We start from the raw sequence: 19,813 nt of genomic DNA, 5'->3' as shown, positions 1-19,813 counted from the left end.
GAAATTGGGGAGAAGCAATCTAAATATATATTAGGTCTTACAGCTGTGTTTGAGGTTAGATAGGTACTATCTGAGGACAGGAGGTCATCTACCCCCTGTCCTGACTGTACCCGTCTGTCCCCCTGTCTGTTTATTTGTTTATGGATCCCCATTAGCTGACGCCTGGACGAACAGCTAGTCTTCCTGGGGTCCATAGTCATAAAACTTATAATACAAAAAGTATACAAACAAGAATACATAATTGAAAAATAATAAAATGGAGTATATTAAAAAAGAGAAAAGACAAAAGCAGAGAAAATAAATGACAGACTTACAACAAATGAATTAACTCAAATAATTAGATTGAAGTGTATTCTCAGTTTTCTCTGGTTCTGTGAATATATCTTGGGACTAGATTCCATAAACTTCTGGCTCTATACAAAACTGATTTCTTCAAGAAATTGGATTTAGGACGTGGCAGAATTATATGCTCATTGCTGGCAGCTCTTGTGGAGTGTGAATGAATTTCATTGGTGTAGATTATCTTTTGAGCAAGAAATTGTGGAGATCGTTTTTTCACAACACTAAAAAAATTAACCAATAAATTCATTAAAATTATTTCCTCGACATGGAGCCAACCCAAATTATAATGCATATCAATTGTACTCGTCAAAGGGGGACAGTTGAAAATAAGTCTGGCAGCCTTGTTTTGTGCTACTTGTAATTTTATTATTAACTGTCCTCCTGAATGTCCCCCTGAGAGTCATCTGTCCCCCTCTGTCCCCTGTCCTGACTGTCCCCCTCTGTCCCCCTGTCTGTCCTCTGTCTGTCCCCATTCTCCTGACTGTCCTCCTGTCTGTCTCCCTGAATGTCCTCATCTGTCCTCCTGAATGTCCTCGTCTGTCCTCCTGAATGTCCTCTGTCCCCCTGTCTGTCCCCGGTCCTGACTGTCCCCCTGTCTGTCCCCGTCCTCCTGTCTGTCCTCCTGAATGCCCCCCTGTCCTCCTGGTTGTCCCCCTGTTTGTCCTCCTGAGTGTCCTCTGTCCTCCTGTCTGTCCTCCTAAATGAGACTGTCCTCTGTCCATCCTCACAGTGTCCCCACTCTGTGTCCTCACTGTGTGTCCACACTCTGTGTCCTCACTCTGTGTGTCCTCACTCTGTGGGCCTGTCCTATTATGTGCACTTGATCACACTTACGCACTTGGACACTTGACGTGCGCGGCCATGTGCTTAGTGTAAGTGCGTAAGTGTATCCCATTTCTACGACGACCAAAAGTGCAGTGCGCTTGATTTGTACTTTACCCACACTTACGGTAAGACCGCTCCTGGGCGGTATTTGGCCAAGTATAAATCCCACAATGCATCACCAGCTGGTGGAGTTCAAGCTGGTGAAGTATTTCAATGTAAGAAAAATGTTTTATAAATTAAACTTTATATCATAGTCCCGTTCATATCATAGCGTAATGATGGTACATGTTAGGAAGCTTTGTTAATGTGTCTGTGGTGCGGAAATTCACATCAAGCTTTTCCCTGGAATTATTTACTAACCACAGAATTGATCTGAAATAGGGACCACGGAACAAACGTTCCAATTCATTAAGTTAAGAACGGAAAACGATTATCTGTTTACCGGGGCTAAAAATGCTGCAGCTGATGGATACAGGTGAGTAGTTTGCGCCGTCATTTCTTTTGATTGATGTGTTTATTTCGAACATGACAAATATTACAAAACAGTAGTTAACTTATTTAATCCTACCACTTTTATTCACTAATTAATAACCTTTAACTTTCCTTTAGATATCCAACGTAGTGTTATATATGCCAGCATATTAACTGACTTCCTTAAATGCATGTAATAGAAATATTAAATGAGAGGGTATTATTTACTGTTACTGCCATGAGAGTGATGTGGTCAGTTATGATGCTCTTGCATTAACCATCTTTGAAGAAGGAACAGAAACTAAACTAAATAAATAACGGTCGAAATAATGGCCTTGATGTCAACATTTTATCCCATAATTAAATCTTAAACCCACCATGCACCACCTCTTACCACAATGTTTTAATCTCATTAATTTGATTTTTATGTTGCTTTTACGATGTGGTGCAGAACAGACAGAAGAGTATGAGCTGAGATACTTCATGTGGAGAAGTCATATGCGTGAGTTTAATAATGCGTGAGTTTTTATTTATTGTCACTGATTTATGAGCAAAGATTCTAAATGGGAAACAATTTCAGTTCTTTTCCAAAGACCGCTATACTGCTAAGGTAATTACTGATGTGTAGGCAATGTGTGTATGTGCGTGTGTGTTAAGCTTACCGCATGTATTAACATGACATCTCGGTTGTCAGAATGGGCATTTTGCTCTCTACGTCTTAGCATCTGGTGGGTCCTCCAAACGATCTGGCCAAGCAGCGTGCCAAACAATGCCAGCACAATCAGCTGCATTTTCGCAGAGAATAACATCCAATGCACAATGTAAGGGGCGTTGTCAAGTCTGTCCCAATTTCGTTTAAATGTCCCCGCGTACTTGGCCACTTAATACGTGCTTAAACACTATAGGCAAATGTACGTTCCGCGTGGCAAAACGTCACCAAAGTGTGTGCGTAACCAAGCGCACTCAGCCAAGTGTGGAAAAATGGGACAGCCCCTGTGTGTCCTCACTCTGTGTGTCCTCACTCTGTGTGTCCTCACTCTGTGTGTCCTCACTCTGTGTGTGTCCTCACGCTGTGTGTCCTCACTCTGTGTGTGTCCTCACTCTGTGTGTCCTCACTCTGTGTGTCCTCACTCTGTGTGTGTCCTCACTCTGTGTGTCCTCACTCTGTGTGTGTCCTCACTCTGTGTGTGTCCTCACGCTGTGTGTGTCCTCACTCTGTGTGTCCTCACTCTGTGTGTGTCCTCACTCTGTGTCCTCACTGTGTTTTTGTTTCAGGAACATTAAATATCCATCTCCTCTCAGTGGACATCGTCTCTGCTGATCAAAGGTCGTCTCCTCCTCTAGCAGCGATGGCTCTGATCTCTCTGGAAGACCTCGACGGATTGGATGACGAGCAGCTGGATGATGACATCACCGACAACCCTGAACCAATGGATGAAGAGGATAGAGACCAACTGCTGACTCACTGGCAGGCAGTCGCCAGTACCCACCATGTGTCAGTACCTCCAGGTGAGGGGGTGGGGCCATCACGTGTCAGTATCTCCAGGTGAGGAGGCGGGGCTACCATGTGTCTGCACCTTCAGGTGAGGGGGCGGGGTCACCATGTGTCTGCACCTCCAGGTGAGGGGGAGGGGCCACCACATGTCTGCACCTCCAGGTGAGGGGGCGGGGCCATCATGTGTCTGCACCTCCAGGTGAGGGGGCGGGGCTACCATGTGTCAGTACCTCCAGGTGAGGGGGCAGGGCCATCACGTGTCAGCACCTCCAGGTGAGGGGGCGGGGCTACCATGTGTCAGCACCTCCAGGTGAGGGGGCGGGGCCATCACGTGTCAGTATCTCCAGGTGAGGAGGCGGGGCCATCATGTGTCTGCACCTCCAGGTGAGGAGGCGGGGCCATCATGTGTCTGCACCTCAAGGTGAGGGGAGGGGCTACCATGTGTCAGCACCTCCAGGCGAGGGGGCGGGGCAACCATTTGTCAGCACCGGTCAGCTGACTGTTTACCTGTTTTGATTGTAAACAAACACTGAACTTCCTGTTTGTGTGTTACAGACATGACTGGACCCATACAGGAAATGACCCGCAACAACCAGCAGAGGGAGACCCTCCCCTTCGCTCCAGTGTCCCGCCATGAGAAGGTAAGGACCAGAACAAACTCCCCCCTGTGTCCCCCACAGATGGGGGAGGAGCTGCATGTGTCTCTGACTCCCCCGTGTCCCCCACAGATGGGGGAGGAGCTGTATGAGGAGCGTCTGTACGCAGCAGGTCACTGGGCGTGTGTGACTCGGGGGGAGAAGCTGTATGAACAGAGCATCTCGATGGGCTTCATGAAGCTGATGCGTTTTATCTGTAAAGAAAACTCTGCAGGTAAACCCCCCCCCCGGGTCATGTGATCAGTAATGATCAGGTGATCGGTGTGTATTGATGTATTGATGCTCTGTAGGCAAGTACCTGGGGATGACGGTGCCGGTAGTCAGTAACATCCGCATGATGGAGGACGGGATCACGTTTGAGAAAGACGTCCAGATAGCATTCTTCCTGCCCTCCGAGTTTCAGACCAACCCCCCCCGCCCCACCGACCCCGACATCACCATCATCTACAGAGAGCCAATCAGAGTGGTCACCAGGTCAGAGCAGCATTATCATCATCATCATCATCATCATCAACGCGGTGCTCCTGACCTGTAAAAATTGTGATGTAATTCAGTTTGTGATGATGATGTTCTGCTCTCTGATTGGTTGTCAGGACGTTCTACGGGACAACCACGGAGGAGACGGTGACCAATCAGATCAGCCTGCTGTGGGAGATTCTAGGCACCGATGACCTCTGCAGAGATGGCTACATGGTCGCCACATACGAGAACCCCGGCGTCCCTCGCCGCCGGAATGAGATCTGGTTTATTAGACGCCACCTGTAGACGCCTCCTCTGATTGGCTGGTTTGTTTATCTGCTCACTTTCTGTATTTTTATGTTGAACTGACCAATCAGAGCAGGTTTGCGTTTGTTAGCAGGTCCTGACACTAAGCCCCGTCCCCTGCCTCTCCTGTCCAATCAGAGCGCCTCTCTCTTAATCACTGACACCCTATTGGTTCACACATTAAACGATCCCGCGCCGCAGCAACAGGAAATACATGTGTTTTATCAAGGCTCCGTCCCGATTGGCCGATCAGATTGATCAGACTGAAAACATCAAAGGAACATCTGAGAGGAGCTCCGCCCACCAGCTTAGTTTAGCTTAGCTTAGTTTAGCTTAATTTAGCTTAGCATTAAGACTTTGCTGTGGACCTGGTCCTGTCCTGGACTTGGTTGCAGTGGTTCTGGTCCTGGAACTAGTCCTGGTTCTGGAACTAGTCCTGGTTCTGGACCTGGTTGTTAACCTGGTCCTGAATACGGATGTGGTGGTGGTCCTGGACCTGGTCAGGGTCCTGATTTTGGACCCAGTCCTGGATCTGGACCTATTCCTGATCCTGGTCTCAGAGGGGGCAGTGGCAGTCCTTTAGTATATTGCAGTTTTTCTACAGTCGATCTGTGAGGTTCTGGTTCTGGTCTCAGCATGAGATCTGAGGACGGTTCAATATTTTGTAACGAGGTGATGATGAAGGTTTTTAAGATGTAAAATATTAAAGTGATGATGATGATGATGATAATGATGTCATCAGTATTTGATGTGAAACAGCTTTTTGTGATTTCTGGTGACTTCCTGTTTATTTTCACTGTAAAAGTGTTTTTATTGTTGTTTTGTTCCTTTAACATTTGTGTTTGAAATAAAATCTGATCGGAGTGACGCGTCTCAAGTCTTTGTGTTCGGCTCTGATGTCATAACCACAAATCATTTCAAACACGACGCCATGTTTCCATCAACTGTTTCATCTTTATAATTAAAACATAAATATTGTTTACAGAATCCGTCTGCAGAATAAATATAAACAACCGCGGCAGTGGCGACGACACACGTCTGCAGCAGATAGAAGAAAAGGCACAAAACTGTATCAGCTGGTTTTTCATCACGTCTCTACATCAAAAATATTTAGTGTTTTTATTCTATGAAATCAAAAGGAGAACACCTGCACACTGTCTGCACCGGCAGTGGTCGAATTGTTAATTTTTAACAAGGGGGATGCAATGTAGCTTTGATTTTTTCGCATACACACATCAAATATGACAGCACAGATGTGCAAAATTAATCAAGATAAAGAAAAATGACATGACCTATACCACAGATGTGCAAAATTAATCAAGATAAAGAAAAATGACATGACCTATACCTGCTGCCTTTAAAAACACAAATAATGCAGTAGTATTGCTATTGCAATACAGACAAAAACATTTTAGAGTATAAATAAGAGTAGTTCTGAAATAACTGAAAATTAATCTTAGAGTCACTCTTATCCTATAGACATTTCCTTAGCCAATTATAATTTCTCCTTACCCATGATGCCTTGGGCTGATCATTGGTGCTGTTGTCAGGTCCCTGTCCTGATACCTGCCTGGTTTCTCCCTGTCCCTCTTCTATCTATTGCAATAACAGATAATAAATGTGCAAAGCAAAAATCATAAATAGAATTAGGAATAGTAGTGGTGACATAGCTGTGGAAATTAACCTCAAAGTCACTTTTATGCTCTAGATATTTTCTCTCAGCCAGTTATAATCTCTCCTCACCTGTGAGGACCCTGCATGATCATCCTTGCTGGTCTCTGGTCCACTGTCTCCTCCCTGACCCTGCTCTTTATATTGTGGCAATAAAGATTAAAAAAATATGTGCAAAGCAATAGTGAGCACAAGTTCTTATTAAGGAGGAGTGGGTTTATTCCTAGCATGAAACTAGCTAGCAAGGTATTTAACATAGGTAACAATAACATTAGTGTTCTTGTTAACTAGCTTAACTTGATATATTGGCATCTATTAATTAGTCATCATTTAGCTAACATTATCTACATGCAGCAGCATCACTCAGCTTACACGGTTTGTTTGGATGAAACTGTGCAAGGTTTTTTGCTTCTTGCTGGCTGGTTTGCTGACCATAGTTAACACAGCAGCACTGCCCAGCAGCACACGTCTTGTCTGTGCGATTGATTCAGATCACAACACGACAGCATGTGTATGCACCTGGCGCTGTCTACTCACGGTGCGTTTGAAGCAGCTGTGCGGAACTTTTTACCATTCATAAAACTGTCCCTAGTTCGTATCACCCCCCTTTGAAGATCCACGTATTTATTTGAACCCAACAGCGTCAAAAAAGCCTTTCTCTATATGACTATTTAGCGTAGCCTGGCTCGGGTCGGACACAGCGGAAGTCAGCAAACCAGAATACGGCACCCGGAGGCTGAAGTAAGTCTGCACGCCCGCAGCGGCCCACAGCCATTAAACCACAGAAGAAGAAGGAGCCGTGTTTACGAGTAGGATTTAAGAAGCAGGCTAAATGACATGTAGTAAGGAGTAGTGAATGATTTCAGACACATTGCAGTCTCTTGTACAGTAGGTGGTGGTATGCACCTGGAAGTTGTTTGCGATCCGCCAATAAATTGAGAAAAGAAGAGCCGTGTTTACAGAGAGTGTTCTTTGAGTAAGCGTACGCAACGGGCACTGCTGAACACATAACAGTATTACCAGATGTATCTATAAGGACTTGGTTGTACTTTTGATGTCATGGCGTATAAAGAAGGAGCACCATCTAAAAGAAAAAGAACAGAAGAACAGAAGAAGGCTAAACGGGACAGTGATAGGGCTCGAGCCCAAACGTGTGTAAACCTTGGTCGGGCATTCACCAAGTGGAGAGAGCTGAGAGATTTGAAAGGTTTTAAAACGGTCCCCGAGTTGGCCCTTTTCCTAATCGACAGGTATGTAATTTTTGTTTTTATTTAGAGAATATACCGCAACTTGTTAGACGTTTCACTTCAATATATGACGACATGGAAGTTATAAGCAAGCTAAATGTAACGTTAGCTGATGTGAACCGCTTTTGTCTAGTAATGTTACAACAAACGCCACAAAATTATTTGTAACTGTGACCATGAACACAAATATACAGCAGGCAGTTGTCCTCAGTTTATAAGAAATTCAGAGCTACACCAGAACATTTATGATTTTCCTCTCGCTCTCCAAAACAAATGCATGCTGTAATTGCCAGTTGCAGTCGAGATTTTACGACACCAGGCTGTGGGTGTCATACCGTTTCGACCAAAGGGGGCACTATAATCAACGAAAACGTAAAGTTCCGCACAGCTGCTTTAAAGACGGCTCGGAAAAACACGTTACCACATGTTAAACGAATTGAACAATAATAACAGCTGTAAAAAGTGCGGGGGACAGAGGGCACAGATACGGGAAGTGCGGGGGACATGTCTCCTGTGTCCCCCCCCTCAAATTATATCCGTGCCTGCACACATAGATTCTAGATTAACAAGGGGGATGCTTTTTGGTTAATTTTCTGACAAAGGGGATGGCATCCCCCCTCATCCCGACCACTGTGCACCGGCAAAGAAAGTTACATTTATTAGACTGACTTTTTTGTGCAGACAGTGTGCAGGTGTTTGATTCATTGTTTGGCCCACCTACACACCTGTCTAAGACTATTTTGGTGTGCACAGGACTTTTTTGACTTTTGTGTTTTTATTTTATAAAATCTGATGAAATTAAGTGATTTCTGTGTTTTAATTATTAAAATAACGTTGTTGTGGTTTATTGACTCGCACCAACTTTGAGCTCAGGCTCAGCAGATTTTAGGGATGAGACGCATTTGAAGGTGCTCCAGGATATGACATCACAGTAAAGAGAAATACCGACTCTCAAAGGGTTAAAAGAAGGCGGGTGACATCGCTGTGATGTTAAAGTCAGTAAACATTAAATATTGAAGAAAAAACATGTTTAACAAACCGACGTGGAACCAAAACAACTTTATTTACAAAAACAAGTCAAGAGTTTTACAGTTGTTTTCACCTCAACAGTCAAATTAAGAAAAACCCTCTAAAACTAATAAAAACAAACAAAAAAAAAAGACAGGAAGTCAAAGGGGCGGGGTCTGATGTGATGTCATCCAAGTCAGATCAGATCGGCCACTGCGGAGGTAAACACAAACATGTCACCGTGACAGCAGCCAAATGACTACAAATCGCACTCGCTAACACGTTAGCATTAGTGGTGTCACAGGTGGAGTTACCGTTCATGGGCATCTCGTCGATCTGGGTAGAGTAATACTGCTCGATGTCCCGCAGGATCCTGATGTCATCGTTCTTCACAAAGTTGATGGCCACACCCTTACGCCCGTAACGACCAGACCGACCAATCCTGGAGGAGGTCATGTTAGAAACAACCATGAAAACACAGAGTGCTTCATCATCATGAACAACAGGGGTTCATCCTAATATCCCTCCTCAACTCCTCGACTTCTTGATCACTTGATCACTTGACTTGGAAATCGATTGAGACTCGCCATCTTGTAGGACGTCTCAATTTGTTAAATGCACTCAGAGGAGTCAAGGAGAGAGGAGGCATTCAGAGGAGGGGGAAGTGAGGATACACGAGTGCAGCCTTTACAGAAGTCTTTTATCGACCGACACACCTGATTGGATATCAGTTATTGATTGGAAAGCTGATCGGACTGATGTGATACATCAGTTTCACACAGAGTGAAGACAGATTAGAGATTAAACTCAGTGTGTCACTGACAAGTTTGATATTTGATTTGTTTTCTGATAAGAGTTCAAAATCTGTCTGTCTGTCAGACAGAAACACTTAAAGGGATAGTGCACCCAAAAATGAAAATTCAGCCATTATCTACTCACCCATATGCCGAGGGAGGCTCAGGTGAAGTTTTACAGTCCTCACATCACTTGCAGAGATCCAAGGGGAGAGGAGGTAGCAACACAACTCCACCTAATGGAGGCTGACGGCGCCCCAGATTCAAACGTCCAAAAACACATAATTGAAACCACAAAATATCTCCATACTGCTCGTCCGTAGTGATCCAAGTGTCCTGAAGCCCCGACATAAAAAGTTGTTTGGAAAAACCTCATTTGAACTCTGTTTTTAGCCTCATTGTAGCCTGTAGCTCTGACTGCCTCTCTGTACACCGCCCTCACGTGTGCCGATTGCGCACGAGATCAGAGAAAGTACGTGAACACACATGAAGGCGGTGCCCATGTGTCACGGTCTCGCGCAAGTGAGCGGTGTACAGAGAAGCAGTTAGAGCTACAGGCTACAATGAGGCTAAAAACAGAGTTCAAATGACATTTTTCCAAACAACTTTTTATGTCGGGGCTTCAGGACACTTGGATCACCAAGGACGAGCAGTATGGAGATATTTTGTGGTTTCAATTATGTGTTTTTGGACGTTTGAATCTGGGGCGCCGTCAGCCTCCATTAGATGGAGTTGTGTTGCTACCTCCTCTCCCCTTGGATCTCTGCAAGTGATGTGAGGACTCTAAAACTTCACCTGAGCCTCCCTCGGCATATGGGTGAGTAGATAATGGCTGAATTTCATTTTTGGGTGCACTATCCCTTTAACATAAGTGATCGGCTTGTTCATTCAGTCACACTGAGGCTGAACATTCCTGAGCATCAGGTTGATGGGTTACAGAATTTAAATTTTCCCTGAAACATTTGGCCTAATAAATAATTTCCAGTGTTCAAAGACACCATGATCATATTCTGAGTTATTAAATAATGAACTCACAATAAGAATAGCAATAAATACAGATGTAAATAATGAATATAACATTATGTGATAACTATCATGATATATGTATATATAACATTATGTGATATCTGTATCATTATATATAACGTGATAAGTATCATTATATATGTATATATAACATTATGTGATAACTGTATCATTATATATGACATGTGATAAGTATCATTATATATGTATATATAACATTATGTGATATCTGTATCATTATATATAACGTGATAAGTATCATTATATATGTATATATAACATTATGTGATATCTGTATCATTATAAATGACGTGATAAGTATCATTATATATGTATATATAACATTATGTGATATCTGTATCATATATAACGTGATAAGTATCATATATGTGTATATATAACATTATGTGATAACAGTATCATTATATATAACGTGATAAGTATCATTATGTACATGTGATAAGTATCATTATATATGTATATATAACATGTGATAACTATCATTATATATGACATGATAAGTATCATTATATCTGTACAACATTATGTGATAACTATTATATATAACATTATGTGCAGCAACAAACTATTTAAAAAATTAAAACTTTCTATAGCTTTTAATAAAGCCTCCTGAAAGCTGATCCAGCTGTAATCAGAAACAGACATCTCTTCACGTGACGCTACAGAGGAAAGGACGTCTCATTTCTCTAAAGACATATATCCTCGTTTCTTCTCTCCTCGTGTCTCATCCTCACATCTCTCCCCCGTGTCCTATGAGGGCGGAGCTAAGACGCAAGAAAGAGATGCAAGTGAGGGAAAGATGGATGCGAGATTCGGTATTGGGATGAACCCCAGATGTCAGACGACTCCTGCTGAGAGCCTGCCCATGCCCCGCCTACATAACCCCGCCCATTGGCTACATGCCCATCATTTACACAACGCCTGTGGATGTTGAGCTCTGTGTTGTTGGGACTTGTTTGTGCGGAGTGAAACGTACCTGTGGATGTAGAGCTCTCTGTTGTTGGGCAGGTCATAGTTGATGATCAGAGAAACTTGAGGAACGTCTAAACCTCGGGCCCAAACGTCCGTGGAGATCAACACACGACTGAAAACACATGGAACCCATCAAGTCATGTGACCATATTCATACAGACAGGTGTTCATACACACACAGGACAGGTGTCAGAGCATCATTGTGTCCCCGTACAAACTGTGGCTCATCAGTGTCAGTGACAGTCATAGCTCTGTTACAGCCCTCAGCACTTTAACCAGAACAGTCTATTACCCCCGAGCCTCACTGTCTTTATGTGCAGCACGCTGTCTGTGTGTGCAGCACCACTCTGTCCTGAGCCACGCTGTCTGTCTGTGTGTGTGTGTGTGTGTGTGTGTGTGCGCAGCACCACTCTGTCTGCAGAACATTTAAAGGTTCTGCTGCAGACAGTGTGGGTCTAACCTGAGACAAAACTGGGTCTAAACTGGGACTTAGCCGGATTGAAACTGAGACTAAACGGACTAAACCAGGACTGAACTGGGGTTTAACTATGAATTAACTGTGACTTAACTGTCTGAACTGGGTCTACATTGGGACTAAACTGGGTCTCAACTAGGACTAAACTAGGTTTAAACTGGGACTAAAGTAGGTTTAAACTGGGACTAAACTGGGTCTAAACTGGGACTTAACTGTCTAAACTGGGTCTAAACTGGGACTAAACTGGGTCTAAACTGAGACTAAACTGGGTCTGAACTGGGTCTAAACTGGAACTAAACGGGGTTTAAACTGGGTCTAACCTGGGACTAAACTGGGAAGTCAGAGAGCTCCGTCTGAGCTGCGTTCACTGACCCCCCATCTGTCCCTGCCTGTCTCATCCCTCCTCGTCTGTCTCATCCCTCCTCGTCTGTCTCATCCCTCCCTGTCTGTCTGTCTGTCTCATCCCTCCCCGTCTGTCTCATCCCTCCCTGTCTGTCTGTCTCCCTGTCTGTCTCATCCCTCCCTGTCTGTCTCATCCCTCCCTGTCTGTCTGTCTCATCCCTCCCTGTCTGCCTCGCCCGTCGCAGTGTGTTGGACAGCAGGGTCCTGTGAGATGTTACCTGGCTCCTGATCTGAACTCCTTCATGATGGACTCCCGCTCTTTCTGAGGCATGTCTCCGTGCATCGAGGACACCGTGAAGTTGGCCTCTCTCATCTTCTCAGTCAGCCAGTCCACCTGAAACACAAGCACACAGACTCCAGTTCCCACAAGGCTTTGCTGCTGCTGCAGGACTGACAGGATGATGTGGAGGAAGAGGAGCAGACTGACCTTCCTCTTGGTGTTACAGAAGATGACGGCCTGAGTGATGGTCAGAGTGTCGTACAGGTCACACAGAGTGTCAAACTTCCACTCTTCTCTTTCCACCGCCACGAAGAACTGTTTGATCCCCTCCAGGGTCAGCTCGTCTCTGAGGGACACACAATGAGAGACACACTGTCAACACTACACACTGTCTCTGAGGGAATATTTTCATTTGTTTTCCTGAATTTTTTTTTTTTTTTTTTAATGAATATTTTCTATAAGTACATTGACCAGGAGTCCCTGGTTGCATTGAACATAACAGTGTCATCTCCAAAATCATCGAGGACGCAAAGAGGAACCAGGGAGATCTAGCAGTCCTGTGGCTTCATAATAGCCCCTTTTCCACTGCAGGAACTTTAATCATTTACCCAGGATTTTGAAAAACCTCGGCAGGTTTCCACCGAAATTACCCGGGAAAAAAAAAACTTTCCCTCAACCCCAAACTTTACCTGAAAAATGTACCTAGTAGGGGGTAGGACTTTTCACATTACCCGGAATTCTTGAGGAGCGGGGCTGTGTGCTGAAGAACGCTGATTGGTGGAACACACACTTGCAGCGTTCCATACTTCCTGGCACAGGCAGTCACTGCAAACTTTATTTCATTTCTACAAACTTCACTTTGTTTGCATTTTGATTAAGGATGGGTAATGAAACCCATATCAAAGACCGTAGTATTGGTAAGCGCTAACGGTATCGGTTCTTTTGTGCCTGAACTCCCACACACACACACACACACACACACACACACACACACAGTAACCGGTGAACAGCCAAGCGGTCGCGGTGGAAACAAAGTGAAGATAACTCGAAAATGACTGGAGTTGACGGCAGCTGCATTCGTTACTGTAAGTGACATTAACCCTTAGTGAGTAAGAAGCCAATACTTTATCAATACATGTGTTCAGCAGCATGAACATGTAAACATGTAGACAGTGATATTCAATATGCTCCATCCACAGTCTCTCATCCACCGACACTAATGTAATGTCTGACACAAGGACAGCACGCTAGTTCAGCTGATAGTGAATAACAATGACAGCTGTCTGTTTGGAGACTAACTTAGTTTTACACTTAAAATACTTTAAACTGAGCTGCTGGCAGAGACAAACAGCCCCAACTCTCTACACCAGCACGTAACCAGCCAAGCTGGCCTGGGCCAAATACAGGACACACGCCGAATCATCTACGTCATCAGCCTGATTTGAATACATTTTCCAGGACTTTGAGGTGCGGTGGAAACACAAACCACACAGATAACCAGGAATTCTTTTACCCAGGTAAATAAATTCCTGGTAATAAAAGTTCCTGGAAATGTTGGTGGAAAAGGGGCTATTTTCTAGATGTTTTGTCCTGAATATTTTCTAGTTTTTTTCTGAATACTTTCTAGTTGTTGTTGTTTTTCTGAACATTTTCTATGAGTACATTGACACTTCTGTACAAAAAGGCTGAGTACCAGGAGTCCCTGGTTGCATTGAACACAACAGCCTCATCTCCAAGATCATCAAGGACACAAAGACGAACCGGGAGATCTAGCAGTCCTGTGGCTTATGGCACAGTACCAAACAAGTTGGTCGACTACACACTAATAGCCTACCACGTCCCACAAAAGGCACAGCAGCTTGTCCGGAACTACTTCGGGCACTTCAAGATGCACTTCACCTCTGGTGACTTCACTACCAACTGGCAGAGGCTGGAAGTCAGAATCATGACCGGATGTACAATCTCGGTGATTTTGTTCGTAGCTGCATTGAACTTCCTGGTCAAGTCAGTGGAGAAGCCTAGATGGGGAGCTGTACTCTTGAGCGGCATCCAACAGGTCCCAGTCAGGGCCTTTATGGACGACTTGACAATCACAGTGATGTCAGTCCCAGAGGGCAGATGGATTTTGGAAGATCTGGTAGAGCTCACTAAAGCAGCTAGAATGGAGTTCAAACCTTCGAAATCCAGAAGCCTAGTCCTGAAGCGGGCCCGTGTTAAAGACCACTGCCAGTTTCAGACAAGTGAAGACATCATTCCAACTGTCACTGAGAAGCCAGTTAAGAGCTTAGGAAGGTGGTACAGAGCTGACCTCAACAACAAAGCAAGTGTGAAGGAGATGCTCAACCAAGCAGAAGAGTGGCTAGGAGCCCTGGAGAGGAGTGGCCTGCCCAGCAAGTACAAGGCATGGGGCTACCAGCACAGCATCCTTCCAAGGCTCCTGTGGCCACTGCTTGTGTATGAGGTTCCCTTGACAACAGTGGCAGCTTTGGAAAGGAAAATTAACAACTTCATCAGGAGGTGGCTGTCTGTCCCCAAAAGGTTTTGCTCTCTTGGCGTCTACAGTTCCGGGAGCAAGCTGCAGCTGTCAATTACATCAGTCGTGGAGGAGTTTAAGACAGTCAAAGTCCTGTTAGCCATGACGCTGCGGTACAGTGACGACCAGGCTGTGCAGCAGGCAGACATCATGGTCAAGACAGGACAGAAGTGGAAAGCCAGCAGAGCTCTGACGGGAAGTGGAGGAGCGCTTACAACATGCAGACATCATGGGGACGGTGACCCAGGGGAGGCTGGGCCTGGGAGTCATCACCTGAGCAAGCTGGAAGGAGGCAAAGGCAAAGGACCGGAGAGGGATGATGCAGAAGGAGATTCAGGCAGTAGAAGAAGAGGGCAGGCAAGCCAGCGCAGTAGCCATGAGACAGCAGGGCAGCTGGACCCGGTGAGACAGTGTCCGGGGAAGATCTCTCAGTTGGAAGGATATCTGGAATATTGAGGGGCATCGGATAAAGTTCCTCCTTAGTTCCTTGTATGATGTACTGCCAACGCCAACAAACCTCCAAAGGTGGAGATTGACAGAGGAGCCCTCCTGCGTGCAGTGGAAGAGACCAGCAGACCTGGAGCACATTCTGTCATCCTGCCGAGTAAGCCTGACCGACGGGAGGTTCAGATAGCGCCAATGGCTTGGAGAAGGAGAGGAAGCGGAAAGCCACCAAGGCCTAAGCCAAAGGCCCCTGCTTCATCGGTTTTCTTAGGCCTGGGGAGAACGCAGCCAAGGAGGACGGATGTTCAGGGATCCTCGGTACGGCAAGGGACTGGGAGATGAGAGTTGACCTCGGAAGACAATTCAAGTTTCCAGAGAAGATTGCCGTCACCAGCCTCCGACCAGATATTGTGCACTGGTCCCAAGTGTCAAAGCAGGCAGCCCTCATAGAGCTGAAGGTACCCTGGGAGGAAAGGATTAAGGAGGCACATGAGCGCAAGCTGGGGAAATACCAGTCCCTCATCTTTGAGAGCCAGCAGAGGGGGTGGAGAGCCTGGAACCTACCAGTGGAGGTCAGTTGCAGGGGCTTCCCAGGACAGTCACTCTGGAGAGCACTGGGGGTGCTTGGGGTCAGAGGGGCAGCCCACAAGAACCTGGTGAATAACATCTCGAAACAGGCAGAGACGGCATCCAGATGGCTGAGGCTGAAGAGAAGCAAGCGGTGGCTAAACCAGGCTGGCAGAGGAGGGGGTGGGGGGCAGAGCTGATAGGTGAAGACCTGAAAGGCCGAGGGAGCAGTTCCAGGATGCTGGTTCTGCTGTCAAGCCCCACTGAGGTGTCATGGGCTAGTTAATGAAACACCGGTAAAGTGGGGTGCCCACTTGAAAACCCAGTGAAGTCACAAGGTCTGAAACATAAAGCTCTGCCCTCAGTTGAAGACGTCTGAAGGGAGCAATTTCTATGCCAACCACCCCACATAAGGCGCAGGAGGCAACTCCTGCCAAGTGCGGTGGCTGCGATATACCCTCATCGTGTAAAGACATTCTAGATTCTTTTTCTTTGAATATTTTCTGGATGTTTTTCATTAGTATTTTCTGGATTTTTTGTTGTTGTTTTTTCCCTGAGTATTTTATGGACTTGTTTTCCCCCTGAATATTTGGATGTTACAATGAATATTCTCTGGACGTTATAATGAATATTCTCTGGACGTTACAATGAATATTCTCTGGATGTTACAATGAATATTCTCTGGACGTTACAATGAATATTCTCTGGATGTTACAATGAATATTCTCTGGACGTTACAATGAATATTCTCTGGACGTTACGATGAATATTCTCTGGACGTTACGATAAATATTCTCTGGACGTTATAATGAATATTCTCTGGACGTTACGATGAATATTCTCTGGACGTTATAATGAATATTCTCTGGACGTTACGATGAATATTCTCTGGACGTTATAATGAATATTCTCTGGACGTTATAATGAATATTCTCTGGACGTTACAATGAATATTCTCTGGATGTTACAATGAATATTCTCTGGACGTTATAATGAATATTCTCTGGACGTTACGATGAATATTCTCTGGACGTTATAATGAATATTCTCTGGATGTTACAATGAATATTCTCTGGACGTTATAATGAATATTCTCTGGATGTTACAATGAATATTCTCTGGACGTTATAATGAATATTCTCTGGACGTTACAATGAATATTCTCTGGACATTATAATGAATATTCTTTGGACGTTATAATGAATATTCTCTGGATGTTTCTGCGTCTTTCTGCACTGACCGTTTGACCAGGATGCGGATGGGGTCTGTCATGAACTTGTTGGTCATCTCCAGGATCTCGTGTGGCAGCGTGGCGCTGATCAGGACTACCTGTGTGGCTGGAGGCAGGTAACGGTACACGTCGTAGATCTGCTCCTTAAAACCTGAACAACAAACGACAATGATGATGAGTCCAGCTTCCGTTTCTGAGGACAGCGACACCATCAGCAGGACGGAGACACCATAAATATAATAATATAAACCAATATAAATGGTAGGGGAAACACTGCACTGTCAGGATTAAGAGATTTAGAGACAGAGACAGAGAGAGACAGGGACAGAGACAGAGCGAGAGAGAGAACAGAGACAGACAGAGACAGACACAGGGACAGCTGGTGAAATAACTCTCTGTCTCAGATCATCAGGACAGTGTCCTCTGACTGTCTCACGATCCAGACTGGTGGGTAACAGGAGGTCGAGACTTTACAGCTCTGGATCATCCCTCAGCTCTCAGTCAGAGCTGCCTCTTCTTCTTCCTTCTCTTTACTCTCCTCACTCTTCCTCCTCCTCCTCCTCCTCCTCCTGTCTCTAATGGCAGTCACTAGAATCACACCAGTCAGCAGCAGCCAATCAGAGCTGTTCGACATGTCAGATTTTAGTGACTGTTGAATGTCCAATGAGAAAGTCTGTGGCCCAGCTGCCATGTTCTGGGCTCTGATTAGTTGTTTTCAGTCACATGCAGTGAGGTCATCAGAGACATAGATTAAGATCTCTCACACTCACACACACTCACACACACACACACACACACACACGTGACATCACAGCTCTCTCCAGGCGTCTCACCTTTGTTGAGCATCTCATCAGCTTCGTCCAGAACCAACATCTTGATGGCTCTCGTCCTCAGACTCCTGCGACGAATCATATCTGCAGACAAACAACACACTCGGTTCAACTTCCTCTCGGCTCCGGACATTGATTGGCGAGTCTCTGAGGTCTGGAGAACGCCACGAGAGTTGCTGTCAGGTAAACTAACCAAACACTCGTCCAGGTGTCCCCGCCACCACGTGCTGACCGTAGTCCAGTTTCCTGATGTCCTCGCCCACATTGGTCCCTCCGATGCAGGCGTGACACTGGACGTTCATGTAGTCTCCCAGAGCCAGCAGCACCTGAACACAGACAAACAGCCAATCAGAAACCAGAACACAGCTACCCTTCTCACTGCTGATTGGCTGGGTATGACCACGAGGGCGGGGCTACCTTCTGAATCTGTCCGGCCAGCTCTCTGGTTGGAGCGAGGATCAGAGCCTGGGTCTCCCTCACCTGCACACAGGAAACGCATCACAGCATGATGTCATCAAAAATTCAAGTTCCTCTGTGTGACATCATCTGATCAGAGGACACGATACAGACCATAATGACCATGACTTCAGTCTCATGATAATAAATAAGATGGACAACACATCTCCTCCCACTATACAGAGGTGAAGCTAAAACATCACAGTGCGGTGGTGATGTCATATAGTGCCAGAGTCTGCGCAGCAGCAAGCTCTGTGGTTTCCCGCCCATACACCTGTCTGACCAATCGCAAGCAGCGCCACTGACTGTGAGCTCACTGATTGGCCTTGTGGACCACGTGACCCTGTGGCCGAGCCTGCTGCGTTCTGCTGACACAAAGGTAAAGTTTCGGATTCCTGCGGCAGAACATTTTTATCACAACTCACCTGGATGTCAAGACACTGCAGCACCGACACGCAGAAGGTGGCCGTCTTTCCTGTTCCAGACTGAGACCTGAACACATCACAGACCAGCTGTTAGAGCACATCAAGATCAGCACTAGTCTTGCACCGATTACAATTTTTTGGGCCGATTGCAATTACATTTTTTTCAAACCACTTTACAGCACACAAGATATTGCAGTATTTTCTATCTTTCCTTTATTAGAACATTTTAACAGGGAAAAAAAAACCTAAAATTCATACAGGGTTTTACATCTTCAAAATACAGTGTTATGGACATTCTTATTTTAACAACGAGAAAAAAGGTGCAGATTTGAACAGGCTGCCACTCCCGTGAGAACGCTCCTGCCAGTAAGCGCGTGCCCACGTGCATCTTCAGCACGTGGGCACGTGCCTTGTCAGTTTCAAGTGGCACCGTGCGGCAGCGAGAGCTCCGCTTCGTTAAGTTTAACACGTACAATTAACAACTTTCTCCTTCCCTCTTTTGATGTGTGAGCGTGAATGCTTAAGGTGAGAAGCTGCCCATGTTTACAGATTGTATATGCATATTTGTATGAACTGAGTGGAAAGCTATTTTTCCTTTTGTTTATTTCTCACACACACACGCGCTACACTTGTAAACCTCCTGCATTGAAAATTAAAGTATCCTCTCGAACCCGATTCTCTAGCCGGAATCATTTACTCCATAGTTATCCTACCCAAACCAGTGTGTCCCTGAGGTCCCCTTCCTGGATCAGAATGATCCAGATTTTGTAGTCCTCCTTTTTGCTATCCCAGATCAAATTGATCTTGTAGATTTGGTCCTGGTTTTTCAAAGAATTTTCAGATAGGATCATTCTGATCCAGATACCACAAGATCAGGATCACAGAATCTGGATTTGAGGTCTTTGGATATAGGCTGACTACCATGATCATCCCACTT

General features: G+C 45.3%; 2 protein-coding genes across 2 annotated transcripts in view; one reads left to right on the top strand and one right to left on the bottom strand.

The window, feature by feature from the left end:
• Positions 1 to 5,418, top strand: part of soul4 (heme-binding protein soul4) — a 10,620-nt gene extending 5,202 nt beyond the window's left edge. The window contains exons 2-6 of the mRNA XM_050043477.1: positions 2,914 to 3,147; positions 3,689 to 3,774; positions 3,862 to 4,003; positions 4,080 to 4,263; positions 4,383 to 5,418. Of these exons, the coding sequence (XP_049899434.1) occupies positions 2,988 to 3,147; positions 3,689 to 3,774; positions 3,862 to 4,003; positions 4,080 to 4,263; positions 4,383 to 4,554 (744 nt within the window). The 5' untranslated portion in view covers positions 2,914 to 2,987 and the 3' untranslated portion in view covers positions 4,555 to 5,418. The remainder of the gene's footprint in view (positions 1 to 2,913; positions 3,148 to 3,688; positions 3,775 to 3,861; positions 4,004 to 4,079; positions 4,264 to 4,382) is intronic.
• A 3,098-nt stretch (positions 5,419 to 8,516) lies between these two features.
• The window catches only part of eif4a3 (eukaryotic translation initiation factor 4A3), an 18,508-nt gene continuing 7,211 nt past the window's right edge, over positions 8,517 to 19,813 (bottom strand). The window contains exons 2-11 of the mRNA XM_050043483.1: positions 18,877 to 18,943; positions 18,413 to 18,475; positions 18,189 to 18,321; positions 17,999 to 18,079; positions 17,175 to 17,316; positions 12,598 to 12,736; positions 12,389 to 12,504; positions 11,298 to 11,405; positions 8,795 to 8,922; positions 8,517 to 8,693 (exon numbers count right to left, since the gene is read on the bottom strand). Of these exons, the coding sequence (XP_049899440.1) occupies positions 8,677 to 8,693; positions 8,795 to 8,922; positions 11,298 to 11,405; positions 12,389 to 12,504; positions 12,598 to 12,736; positions 17,175 to 17,316; positions 17,999 to 18,079; positions 18,189 to 18,321; positions 18,413 to 18,475; positions 18,877 to 18,943 (994 nt within the window). The 3' untranslated portion in view covers positions 8,517 to 8,676. The remainder of the gene's footprint in view (positions 8,694 to 8,794; positions 8,923 to 11,297; positions 11,406 to 12,388; positions 12,505 to 12,597; positions 12,737 to 17,174; positions 17,317 to 17,998; positions 18,080 to 18,188; positions 18,322 to 18,412; positions 18,476 to 18,876; positions 18,944 to 19,813) is intronic.

The sequence above is a fragment of the Epinephelus moara genome, chromosome 5 (assembly GCF_006386435.1).
Source record: "Epinephelus moara isolate mb chromosome 5, YSFRI_EMoa_1.0, whole genome shotgun sequence".
Classification (NCBI taxonomy): Eukaryota; Metazoa; Chordata; class Actinopteri; order Perciformes; family Serranidae; genus Epinephelus; species Epinephelus moara.
This window is presented reverse-complemented; position numbering and strand designations above follow the sequence as displayed.